This window comes from Mastigoproctus giganteus, chromosome 7 (assembly GCF_048544385.1).
Source record: "Mastigoproctus giganteus isolate SK-2022 chromosome 7, ASM4854438v1, whole genome shotgun sequence".
In the NCBI taxonomy this organism is placed as follows: Eukaryota; Metazoa; Arthropoda; class Arachnida; order Uropygi; family Thelyphonidae; genus Mastigoproctus; species Mastigoproctus giganteus.
The window spans coordinates 154,831,240-154,844,036 of NC_143581.1; the positions used below are offsets into that span (position 1 = coordinate 154,831,240).

General features: G+C 37.1%; 1 protein-coding gene across 1 annotated transcript in view; it reads right to left on the minus strand.

Moving 5' to 3' along the window:
- Positions 1–12,797, minus strand: part of LOC150083272 (sodium channel protein para-like) — a 1,345,866-nt gene that overhangs the window by 98,916 nt on the left and 1,234,153 nt on the right. Inside the window, exons 28-29 of the mRNA XM_090377950.1 lie at positions 10,562–10,615; positions 8,880–8,888 (exon numbers count right to left, since the gene is read on the minus strand). Of these exons, the coding sequence (XP_090234076.1) occupies positions 8,880–8,888; positions 10,562–10,615 (63 nt within the window). The remainder of the gene's footprint in view (positions 1–8,879; positions 8,889–10,561; positions 10,616–12,797) is intronic.

The window sequence follows — 12,797 nt, forward strand, 5'->3', positions numbered from 1 at the left end:
TAACACTACTGACTTTCTAAATTTTTAACTAAATGCAAAAATATGCCAACCTACGTGATTATGACCTTCAAGATACTTATTTACTACTATGATATGCTATATTACAAGTTATTATTTACAAGATGTGATGTTCATGCCAAAAATTATTTTGAAAGATTGTCTCTTTTGAGCCAACTGTCTAAAGATCTGGCTCGATGGATGCTTGAAGGTTAGTTAATCACCCATTGCATAATGGGTCACTTATTTCAGTTGTAGTTCTTTTGCTGTCATTTCTATTCCCTAACATACAATGACATACCCTGAACTAATCCCCCTTCCTTAAGGTAAAATTTCCCCTTAAACCAAAAACCATAAGCTAGTAAAGAATTTGTTCTCTTGAACTCTAAGTTGTTTATTAGGTCTTTTGACTTTATCGGTGATGATTCTTCAAAATCCTTTACTTGTTCAAAATTTGAATTTTGAACAAGTAAAGGATTTTTTATCATAATTGGTCAATAGTGACAGATACGTCAATTTAAAAAAAAATGGATAAGATTGGTAGATGGAAATGGGCTTGTTTATGAAGAGAATTAAGGTCAAGCTTATCTGACATAACAGTAAGTCCAGTGATTAAAGTGACCAACACTGACATATCTAGGGCAATGCAAGGCTCAGAGCTAGCCAAATAAATGTATCCTCTGTAGGGGATACGTTTATTTAGATATATGTAATGAAGGAAAGCAGACTGAAAAATGACACTAACATCTAATTGAAGAAATGTAAAGTAATGCTGACCATGAAGATTTTAATAAAAACAAAAGTGTTTTATCTTCTGAATCATTTCATGACTGGTCTTCACAAATATTTTTTCCACTCTTGCTTGAGGTGCTCAAGTTTAAACTGGAATAATTATCTACAGATATGACCAAAAAACTAGGTACATTAATAAAAATCACAAAAGGTCTTATTCTAGATAATAATAAACTTCTTCAAAATAACTAAAATAGCAAATACAATTTAAATTTTTAGTAGTTTACACCAACCTTGCGTTGAAATAATAAAACAAAAAAAAATTAATAATTTAATAACTGGTATTACTAATTTTCAATAAATTACTATTTACAATAAGTATATAAAAAGAAAAGAAAAAGAATACAATAAAATACAATAAAATATACAGAATTACAAGCGCTAAAATCTGAAGCTTTCGAAGGCTCTGCCTTCTTTCTCAACAGTACGCTTTATTTTTGCAGTGCAGTCTTAAATAGCTACAGGTTCATGGCACATGTCACGTGATTCAATAATACGTGCATTGTTCTCATGCGTAACGGAATCAGAAGTGGCTCGGGAGCACTTCAGGTGAAATCGTTCATCCCCTATCTCTATTAATGTTCTTCCCAATGGAACTAATCCGCAAGCTCTCGAGCCACTGGCAGTCCCAAAACCTATGCGCCCGGTCAATGATAGTAGTTTTGTCCGGGGAGATTTGATGTTGTTTCTCCCAATAATGCAGCGCCACAGCTGATTTTGCATAATCTGCATTCCTTATCACCTTCGTGTGCTCCCCAGATGATCCTTTAAACACCGTATAGTTCCCCCCACATAACATTACCTACAATCCGGACACTTAATGCTATAAATGACCCCACTTACACTTTCTTTTGGAATGGGATCTTTCACTTGTGACAACACTGTGTGCAACTTATGTCCTGGCAGCTGCCCACAGCGTGTCTGATGATCCCGTAATACACGGGCTATTCGCTCGGTTAGACCCGGATAATATGGAATGTATGCGGTGGCTATTGGCATAAATGCCTCACCTCTCCTCTGTTCTCCTGGAATATACTTATTTATGATCCTCTGGGGGTAGCCACACCTCAGGAGATCCACCGTGACATGCTCAAACTCTTTCTTTCTATCCTCGGAGTTGCTACAATGTGATTTAGCCCTGTCTATCAGTGTTCTAATCACACTGTTCTTGTGATGCCTGAGCTGAATTATAGTGTGAATACTGACCTTTACACATAGGCTTTCTGTAAACCCTAGTTTTTAAACACGGGCCTTCTCTGTAGAACAGCACATCCAAGAACGGTAAAACCCCCCTTCTTCCACCTCCGAGGTAAACTGTATAAATGGGGAGAAGCCATTAAGAAAATTCAAAACCTCATTTTCACTCCCTTTTCGAATAATTGAGAACGTATCATCTACATATCTTTTCCATGGATGCATAGGGAGAACCATATCACTAAATATTCTAGTCTCTAGCTCCTCCATTGCCAAATTAGCAATAATCGCACAAATGGGGGAGCCCATTGCTGCCCCGTGAACCTGCTTATACATAGTGTTACAAAACGCCATAGTGGTGCTTGATAAACATAATTCTATACCTTTAAAAATGTCCTCCACGTCTAGTTGGGTCCTACTACTTAAGGTGACATCTTTCTGTAAAGCCATGTGTGCACAATGTACCCCATGGTTAATTGGAATATATGTAAACAGAGATGTCACGTCAAAAGATATCATGGTTTCATTTTCTTCTATAGATTGTTCTCTTATAAAATGTACAAAAGCCTTGCTGTCCCTAACACTAAACTCAGAGAGCCTCACTATCGGTGCCAACAATTTGGCCAGGAAACCAGATAATGCATATGTGGGACTGCCTATAAACAAAACAATGGGTCTGAGTGGAACACCCACTTTATGTATTTTAGGCAGGCCGTAAAACCTCGGTAATTGGCTTACCGTAGCATGCAATGACCAATACCGTTCTTTAGAAATCTTGTTATTCTTAAGCCAACTGTATGCCATCTTATGGCACTACATGTTCAACAATGGATTTTTGCCCATAATCTTATAAGTTGTTCTGTCATTCAAAAGATCCAATGCTTTACTAAAATACACCTCCTTGTCAAGAACCACTGTTACCCTGCCTTTGTCTGCCAGTAGAACCACAATATTATCCTCCTGCCTGAGACCTTTAAGTGCTAATTTTTGTCTAATGTTAAGATTGGAGAGAACTTTCTTTGCTTGACTTAAAATAGCTGCTATCCTTGTCTGGATTTCATTAGACACGTCCTCAGGACAGATTTCTGACATTTACATTTATCGACAAAAGCAGGACAGATTTCTGACATTTACATTTATTGACAAAAGCAGGACAGATTTCTGACATTTATAGATGTAGGCAAATGGGTAAGTTTGATAGACTTAGGGAACAAGTTACGACCAGGTATAATATTGAAAATAGTACTGCTAGTAACTTTATAGTTAATTTAAGCAGTAAACAATTGACTCAAGAACAGGAAGAAGTTTTAAATCTAGGAACTAAGTTTGCAATGATTCCGTCGAAACCACCCATAGAAAAAGTAGCGATGGGCATCGAGAGAGCGATCAATAGGCTACCTGAGGACGTGGCTAATGAAAATCTGGACAAGGACAGCAGCTATTTTAAGTCAAGCAAAGAAAGTTCCCTCCAATCTTAGCACTAGACAAAAATTAGCACTTAAAGGTCTCAGGCAGGAGGATAATATTGTGGTTCCACCGGCAGACAAAGGCAGGATAACAGTGGTTCTTGACAAGGAGGTGTATTTTAGTAAGGCATTGGATCTTTTGAATGACAGAACAACTTATAAGATTATGGGCAAAAATCCATTGTTGAACTTCGAGCACCAGGTTAATAAGATGGCATACAGTTGGCTTAAGAATAACAAGATTTTTAAAGAACAGTATTGGTCATTGCATGCTACGGGAAGCCAATTACCGAGGTTTTATGGACTGCCTACTAAAATACATAAAGTGGGTGTTCCACTCAGACCCATTGTTTCGTTTATAGGCAGTCCCACATATGCATTATCTGGTTTCTTGGCCAAATTGTTGGCACTGATAGCGGGGCTCTCTGAGTTTAGTGTTAGGGACAGCAAGGATTTTGTACATTTTATAAGAGAACAATCTATAGAAGAAAATGAAACCATGATATCTTTTGACACGACATCTCTGTTTACATTTATTCCAATTAACCATGGGGTACATTGCGCACACATGGCTTTACAGAAAGATGTCACCTTAAGTAGTAGGACCCAACTAGACGTGGAGGACATTTGTAAAGGTATAGAATTATGTTTATCAAACACCACTATGGCGTTTTGTAACATTATGTATAAGCAGGTTCACGGGGCAGCAATGGGCTCCCCCATTAGTGCGATTATTGCTAATTTGGTGATGGAGGAGCTCGAGACTAGAATATTTAGTGATATGGTTCTCCCTATGCATCCATGGAAAAGATATGTAGATGATACATTCTCAATTATTCGAAAAGGGAGTGAAGATGAGGTTTTGAATTTTCTTAATGGCTTCTCCCCATTTATACAGTTTACCTCGGAGATGGAAGAAGGAGGGGTTTTACTATTCTTGGATGTGTTGGTCTACAGAGAAGGCCCATGTTTAAAGACTAGGGTTTACAGAAAGCCTATGTGTAAAGGTCAGTATTCATACTATAATTCAGCTCAGGCCAACCATCACAAGAACAGTGTGATTAGAACACTAATAGACAGGGCTAAATCACATTGTAGCACCTCCGAGGACAGAAAGAAAGAGTTTGAGCATGTCACGGTGGATCTCCTGAGGTGTGGCTACCCACAGAGGATCATAAATAAGTATATCAAAGGAGAGGTGCGGCATTTACGCCAATAGCCACCGCATACATTCCCTATTATCTGAGTCTAACCGAGTGAATAGTCCATGTATTACGGGATCATCAGACACGCTGTGTGCAGCTTCCAGGACATAAGTTGCATACAGTGTTGTCACAAGTGAAAGATCCCATTCCAAAAGAAAGTATAAGTGAGGTCGTTGATTGCATTAAGTGCCCGGATTGTGGGGAATGTTATATGGGGAAAACTAAACGGCATTTAAAGGATCGTCTGGGGGAGCACACAAAGGCGATAAGGAATGCAGATTATGTGAAATTAGCCATGGCGGAGCATTATTGGGAGAAGCAACATCAAATCTACCCAGACGAAGCTACTATCATCGACCGCGCGCATAGGTTTTGGGACCGCAAGTGGCTCGAGAGCTTGCAGATTAGTTCCATTGGGAAGAACATTAATAGAGATAGGGGTATGTGGATTCATCCCCTCTTTGAGACAGTGATTTTTAGAGGGGATGAATGATTTCACCTAATGCGCTCCCGAGCCACTTCCAGTTCCGTTATGCAGGAGAACAATGCACGTGTTATTGAATCACGTGACATGTGCTGTGAGCCTGCAGGTATTTAAGATTGCACTGCAAAAATAAAACATACTGTTGAGAAAGAAGGCAGAGCCTTCGAAAGCTTCAGATTTTAGCACTTTATATTCTGTATATTTTAGTGTATTTTATGGTATTCTTTTTCTTTTCTTTTTATATACTTATTGTAAATAGTAATTTATTGTAAATTAATAATACCAGTTATTAAACTATTAATTTTGTTTTTCGTTTTATTATTTCAATGCAAGGTTGGTGTAAACTACTAAAAATTTATATTATGAATATGCCCAACCCCAGAGGCCTATTTCAAGAAGCAAATACAATCACTTTAAGTGAGAAATAAAACTGATAAATCTAGTGTAAATGGATCTACAAGATCACAAAACAAGAATGCCATTGTATGCAATAAAATATCCCAAGCTTGGCTGTTGAAAACTTGCATGAACATAGGTTCATCATGACAGGTCCATTCTTTCTAGCAATCAGAAAAATTCCTTATTGCAAGATCCTGAAGAAAACAAGCAGAATAATATCAGATATTTACCTCGGAAGTGGAAGAAGGAGGGGTTTTACCGTTCTTGGATGTGTTGGTCTACAGAGAAGGCCTGTGTTTAAAGACTAGGGTTTACAGAAAACCTATGTGTAAAGGTCAGTATTCACACTATAATTCAGCTCAGGCCAACCATCACAAGAACAGTGTGATTAGAACACTAATAGACAGGGCTAAATCACATTGTAGCACCGCCGAGTGTCACAAGCGAAAAAAAGTTTTTTATACAGCCATGTAATAAATTACATGGCTGTATACAAAATCAATTGGCAGAAACATATTCTTCTGAATCACCAAATGCAAAGTAGCTGAGCAAAGATAGTGCCCAGTACCAGGTGGGGATGTCAAATGGAATTCTCACACCAAGTAAAAAGAGAGAGAGAGAGAGAGAGAGAGACTTTGATAATAATCTCCCATTCACTATGGAGTGCACTTTTTTTAGCAGATGATATAAAAAAAATTAATTGACAATCCAGAATCACATTAATATTAGCATTAGTAGAAGCACATAATGCAAGAAAGCAAGCAGTATCAGCCAAAAAAAAAAAAAAAAACCACTCCCATTTCACCCCTCTTTTCATTCCAAATACCTGTCCAGCTCAGCCTTAAATTTATTTAGGCTATCAACTTCCACAACAAAAGATGGAAGTCTGTTCCACCAACCAACTACCTGCTGGCTAAAGGCAAATTTCTGCACATCTATCCTACAACTATCTTTCATCAACTTAAATTTATGACCTCTCAAGTGATTATTCTGAGCAAGAGGAAGAATCCCATCAGCATTGAGCATGCTCAAACCATTCAAGGCTTTATACACCTCTATCAGATCACCTCGCTGGTGCCTAGTCTCCAGACACTGTAATTTGCAAAACTTAAGCCTTTCTTCGTAAGAGCACCCCTTTGTTCCATTCACTAATCTTGTTGCCCTTCTCTGTACTCGCTCCAGCAGCTCTACATCCTTCTTGAAATGAGGCCTCCAGACCTGTATACAGTACTCTAGGTGTGGCCTGACCATTGCCTTATACAAGGGAATAATCACTTCCTTATCCCTGCTGGAAAAATTCCTGTATATCATTGACAATACTCCATGAGCTACTCTTGCAGCCCGTCTGCACTGCTCAGAGAACTTCATATCTGCCTGCACAACCACCCCCAAGTCCCTTTCATTCTCTACCACTGTCAGTGTAGTACCACAGAGTTGATACGTTGCTCTGGGGTTGCTGTTTCCCATTTGTCAATGTTAAACTTCATTTCCCACCTCTCAGCCCATTTACTCATCCTTTCCAGATCCTGTTGCAGCAGCATACTATCAGTAGTGTCCTTAACAACCCTGCCAACCTTTGTATCGTCTGTAAACTTGGACATTAAGCTTGATATACCATCATCAATATCATTTATAAATACAGAAAACAACAATGGACCCAACACTGAACCCTGAGGGACTCCACTAATAACATTAGTCCACGATGAGCAGTGCCCATTGATTACCACTCTCTGTCTTCTCCCACTCAACCATCCCTATATCCATAGCAGCAATTTGCCTTCAATGCCACACTGCTCCAATTTGTGGAGCAGTCTTCCATGTGCAATAGTATCAAAAGCTTTTCTAAGATCCAAATATATGATATCAAAGTTATTCCCTGCATCCAGTTCCTTTGTGACCACATCATAGTATCCAATAAAATTGGTCAGGCAAGACTTTTCCTTAACAAAACCATGCTGTATCCAAGCTATAACTCAAGTCTTGTCTAGATGATCCTGTAATGCTTCTTTAACCAGTGCCTCCATTAATTTTCCTGGAACAGAAGTTAAACTAACAGGTCTACAATTACTTGTGTCGTCCTTTGATCCTCCATTGTGAATTGGGGTCACATTTACACATCTCCAGTCAATGGGTACCTCCCCTGAGTCCAAAGAAGCTCTCACAATTATGACTAAGGGTTTGCTTACTTCCTTTGCTGCCTCTTTTAATATAACTGGATAGATCCCATCCATCTCGGGTGCCTCCTTTTTCATGTTTATCTTCAACATTTTCTCCTCCACTTTCCTCTCAGTTATTACAAAATCATCTAGCTTACTGCCAGAGTTGAACTCACCTCTAGCATTCCCCTCCCTGAATAACTCCTCATGGATGAATGCAGATGCAAAATACTCATTTAGTTTGTTAGCCACCTGAGCAGGATCATCAACAGTTGAACCATCAATATCCAGTGTACCAATCTTATTCATCCCTTTCCTTCTAGAGTTTACGTAGGTAAAGAACTCTTTGTTGTTTTTCTTTGCATCCTTTTCCAAAGATTTCTCATAATCTGCCTTTGCCTGCCTAATCTCCTTTGTGACTTCATTACAGACCAGCTTATATTTATCATAGGCTTCCATGTCACCCATTAATTTATATGCATCCCATGCATTTTTCTTCTCTGCCATATGTCTCATTAGTTCATCTAACAACCATTTTTGGCCTAAACCTTGAACAATATTTCCTAGTTGGTATGTAAAGCCTAGTAGCTTCCACGATTAATTCTTCGAATGTTTGTATCTTGAATTTGCTGTTGGTAACATCATCATTTGGTCCCACTGTATAGAATTTAAATACTGTCTCAGACCACTGTAGTCACCTTTACGAAAGCAAAAACCCTTCCCTTTATTCCTGATGGTAGTTACCTCCTTCAGTAAATCCCACTTCAGCACACTGTGATCATTGCCACCTAGTGGTTCCTTTATCTGCAGAATCACTACTGATAATTAGATCAAGAGTATTACTCCCTCTAGTTGCCTCCCATACATGCTGATGTAGAAAACAATCATCCAATAATTCCACAAAAGCCTTGCTAGTGTGTGAGTAACCAACCCACAAATTCCAGTCAATATACGGGAAATTAAAAACCCCCATTATGAGATTCTCGGATTTACTGACCCACTCTATTTCCCTGTACAGTTTCTTATTATACTCATCAGAGTCATTAGGCCTAAAACACACTCCTACTCTCAATTTTGATCTCCCAATGCTTATGTCACACCAAACTGACTCGACACTGCACTGTCCAGTGATGTCAACTGGCTGCACTTCCTTGGATTTTATGTGTTTCTTAACTAATAGTATAACCCCTCCTCTCTTCCTATCCTGTCTATCCTTTCTGTACACATTGTACTCCCCAAATTCCAGTTCTGCATTCCTTATATCTGTGTGACATTTCTGATATCCCAACAATATCTGCCTTTGATGTTTTGAGCAACACCTCAAATTCATCAAATTTATTTACCGAACTCCTAGCATTGGTGTATATGCATCTATACATGCACTTGTTCCTTGTGTTAGGGTAGCTAAGAATAGGTTGTTGAATAATTTCCAGGCTGCTGCTCATTCCAATAGAAGCAGTGCAAGAATCACTTTCATCTCTGCTAGTGGCTACTGTTAATCTATTAGTTCTTGTATCCCCCCCAAGCTGGCAGTTGTCCGACCCACCTAACACTGCCTCGATACATCAGCAAATATTCTTTCACCCTTTCTGTTTAAGTGTATCCCATCCCTGTGGAAGCAGTCTCTCCTGTTAACAAGTACAGACCAAGCTGAAAAAAATTCTACCCCTTGAGCTTTGCGCAGTCTTTTCCGGGCTGAATTGATTAACAAGGCTGTCATCATATACTCACTCCTATCGTGTCTGGGCAGAATTGCAGACACTTTCAGTTTCAACCCTAATTCACGGCTTATTTTCAACAGCGACCTGTACTTGTTAAAAAAGTAATTCCACTGATCTCCTAATCTTAATATCATTAGTGCCAACATGTACAACAATATCACCTTTTGTGCCCTTAAAATTCCAAGCTCTTCATATTAGATGAATAAATCTATTAAATTTTCAAAATACAGGCTTACTGCAGCTCCAAGATATGAATGCTTCTTCATTTCAAAGCGCAAAAAAATCACCACAACCGATTTATATGGCTACTTCCTTGATGGCATGATATTTCTCTAGAGGTCACACAAATGAAAAGTCATTTGCAGGTTACACCTCATTTATGATATGCAGTGATGCCATTCATGCTGATACCATCCTTTCTTTAGGTAAGCAGTAAAGAGAATTCTCATGAAAACCTTTGAACATAAGCCTACAAAGCAGGCATGAAAAGAATTGGTAGTGCCTCAGTAGGATTCAATTCATACTGTACCAGTCAATTCCACAAGTACAGCTCAGCATACCCAAATGCTTGCTACATCAGTATCCTATATATTACTACCCAAATTGTCCAAGCTTAGCATGCTCACTACTTCAACTAAGAAATGTCATTAGCATTCCCCAGTTTGATCTGTTTTTATCCACAGAACCTGTCTTCACGAGGGAATCTATGATTGTGAAGTTTCTATGCAATGTTAATGTACATTGATGCACAAGACTTTTACAAACTTTTTCTCCAATTCACGTTTTATTCTCTCACAGATTTCATTGATACTTATATGAAAAATATAATAAGATTAAAAAGTCTTTTGAAAATATTAAAATATTCTTTCATATGCTGCTACTTGTTATGTGGTAATGTATTTTCATGTGTCACTATATAAAAATTTGAGCATTATTGTTTTATTTTTTCTTAATGTACATACCTCTACAGGCATTTTAGAAGTCTATCCATAGTAGACTCTTCTAAAGTACTTTAGAAGAGTCTACCGTATACATAGGGATAACACTGCTAGACATATATTTATGTTTGGTGATAAAACTGGTAGACATATACAGTAAAACTCAAGGTTAACTGAAAAAAGAAATTATATTATTGAAATATACTTACTGATTTTGTATCTATTGCACTATTCATGATATCTATCCATCCTTTAAAGGTAGCCTAAAAAAAAGTTATAGAACTGTATGAGGCTATATTTAATTAATTTAATCTGAAATGATAATTGCATTTATCAAATATATGAAACTTTATTTACACTTTCAGTCCAAATTACTGTGGAATTAATTTGTTTAGATCCAATTCTTAAATAAAATTAGAGCAATCAATCTTTTTAATTTTGTGCTTCCAAGGATTTTGGAGGAGAAAAGTAGACAGTTCAACTGTAAGCTTTCATGTTGCAGATTTATTCTGTGTTATTTCTTCACAATGATGCTGCATCAGTATTTATGCTTAAACTTATACAGGTATTTTAGAAGCGTCTACTTTATGCATAGTGATAAACCTACTAACATACACAATAGAACCTCAGAAATCCACCAAAAAAATGTATATGCTTATACATATTACAGTAAAACCTCAAAAAATCCAGCATTTATTTTTTGGCAGATCATCAGATCATAAAGTACTGCAGAAAAAAATTTGCAGTGTTCCAAATGGCAAAGCAATGTTAACACTATTACATTTCTTATCACCTGAGAACTCCTCCAACCTTATATGGTCTTCCCAAAGTATAAAATAGAAAATTTATTTAATTATATTGCATATCTCTCACTTTGGAAAAAAAATTGTATTAATAAAACTCATATTAAAAATAATTCATCTGATTAAAAGTACTCATAGGAAATTTTACTGCATCATCCAGAAGTAGTGTGCTTCTGGATGTCAAACTCTGCTACTGGCATCACAGTAGGTTCGGGTGCCTCTATAGCCAGGTGGGCAGGAGCAGCAGTACGTAGCACACGGTTCTTGATTAGACCGGGGTTCGAGCCCGTGACCACCAAATACAGAGGATGTGGAAAGGTCAGGGAATGACCACCGCATATCCCCAGAGCAGCAATATGGCCTTAGTTGCTAATGCTCCTAAAAACCAAACAACAACAAAACAACAACAGTAGGTTCCCCCCCCCCCCAAACATACACAGAAACACAACTTAAATCTTAGAATGTGATGTTTGAGAAAAATTCACACTGGGGGAACACTATCTGCAACTTCTTGTGGTTGTATGTAAATTATATATACCCACAAGAAGTTGCAGGAGTTCAGAGTAACTGTTAAATTATTATAATTTATATTTTAAATAAAATTTTCAAAAAAGTGCCAGGTTTTTGAAAATTGGCTTTATGTGTTTTTTCTGCATTTTAAATTTGGGATGATAAAAATGGTTATGATGACTGAAAATTTTAATTTTAAAAATGCCATTTTTGTAAGTATTGTAATGTGTTTCTTATTGATCTGTGTTATTTAAATAGATAATCAAAAATCATCTGAAATTACACTTTTTGCCTTGTGTTAGGTTAGATTAGAAGTTACTCTTTTCTGGTCCAAGGTCCAGAACAGCAAGAGTGAAACTTATAAATTTGTTAATGGGGTCCAAAATCTTGGTGCTTCAGAGCACCATGATTTTAGACCCATTAACAAATGACAACTGAATCTATTATAAAGACACTTCTCTTTGTGCATTCATTAAAATATAAATTTAAAAGAGTAGATAACTAAAAATAAAACTGCAATAATGATTCTCTCTCTTTAAGTAATAAAAAAAAAATGTGACCATCCCCTTTAAGTTGCTTATGACCCCCCCACCCCAAAAGCAAAATAAAAGGGTTGTAAGTAACTTAAGGAGGGGTTGAATATTTTTTAACATTTTGTCTCAGGTTTGAGATGTGCATGCTTTCTTTATATTTCTAGTGCCAATTCATTGTTTTAATTTCTAATTCACTATTATATTTGAATATACAGTTTAAAATTTAATTATGTACAGATACACAATTTCTACACATTTTATCAAAAGTGACTTTAGAGGTCACTAATTCTATCCTCTTTTTTGCAGCTTTCTTTTAAGTCCCCTTTTCACTATAAATTACTATGAGTTCCGGGCATTCTTTCTAATGTGTTACTGCTTCAGTTATACAAATCGATTCAACTGGATACTTTCCCACCTCAACTATTAATTACACATTACTTGAAAATTCCAGGTATATTTTATACTCTATATTAGCAACTATTTACTTTTTCATAATACTTCTGTTTTTAGTTTCGGCTCATTATTTTTTCTGCTTCTTACATCGTAAGCATCTGGTATTAGTCTCTTTCTTTCTACTAACTCTCTCTTAGTCAGGGCCC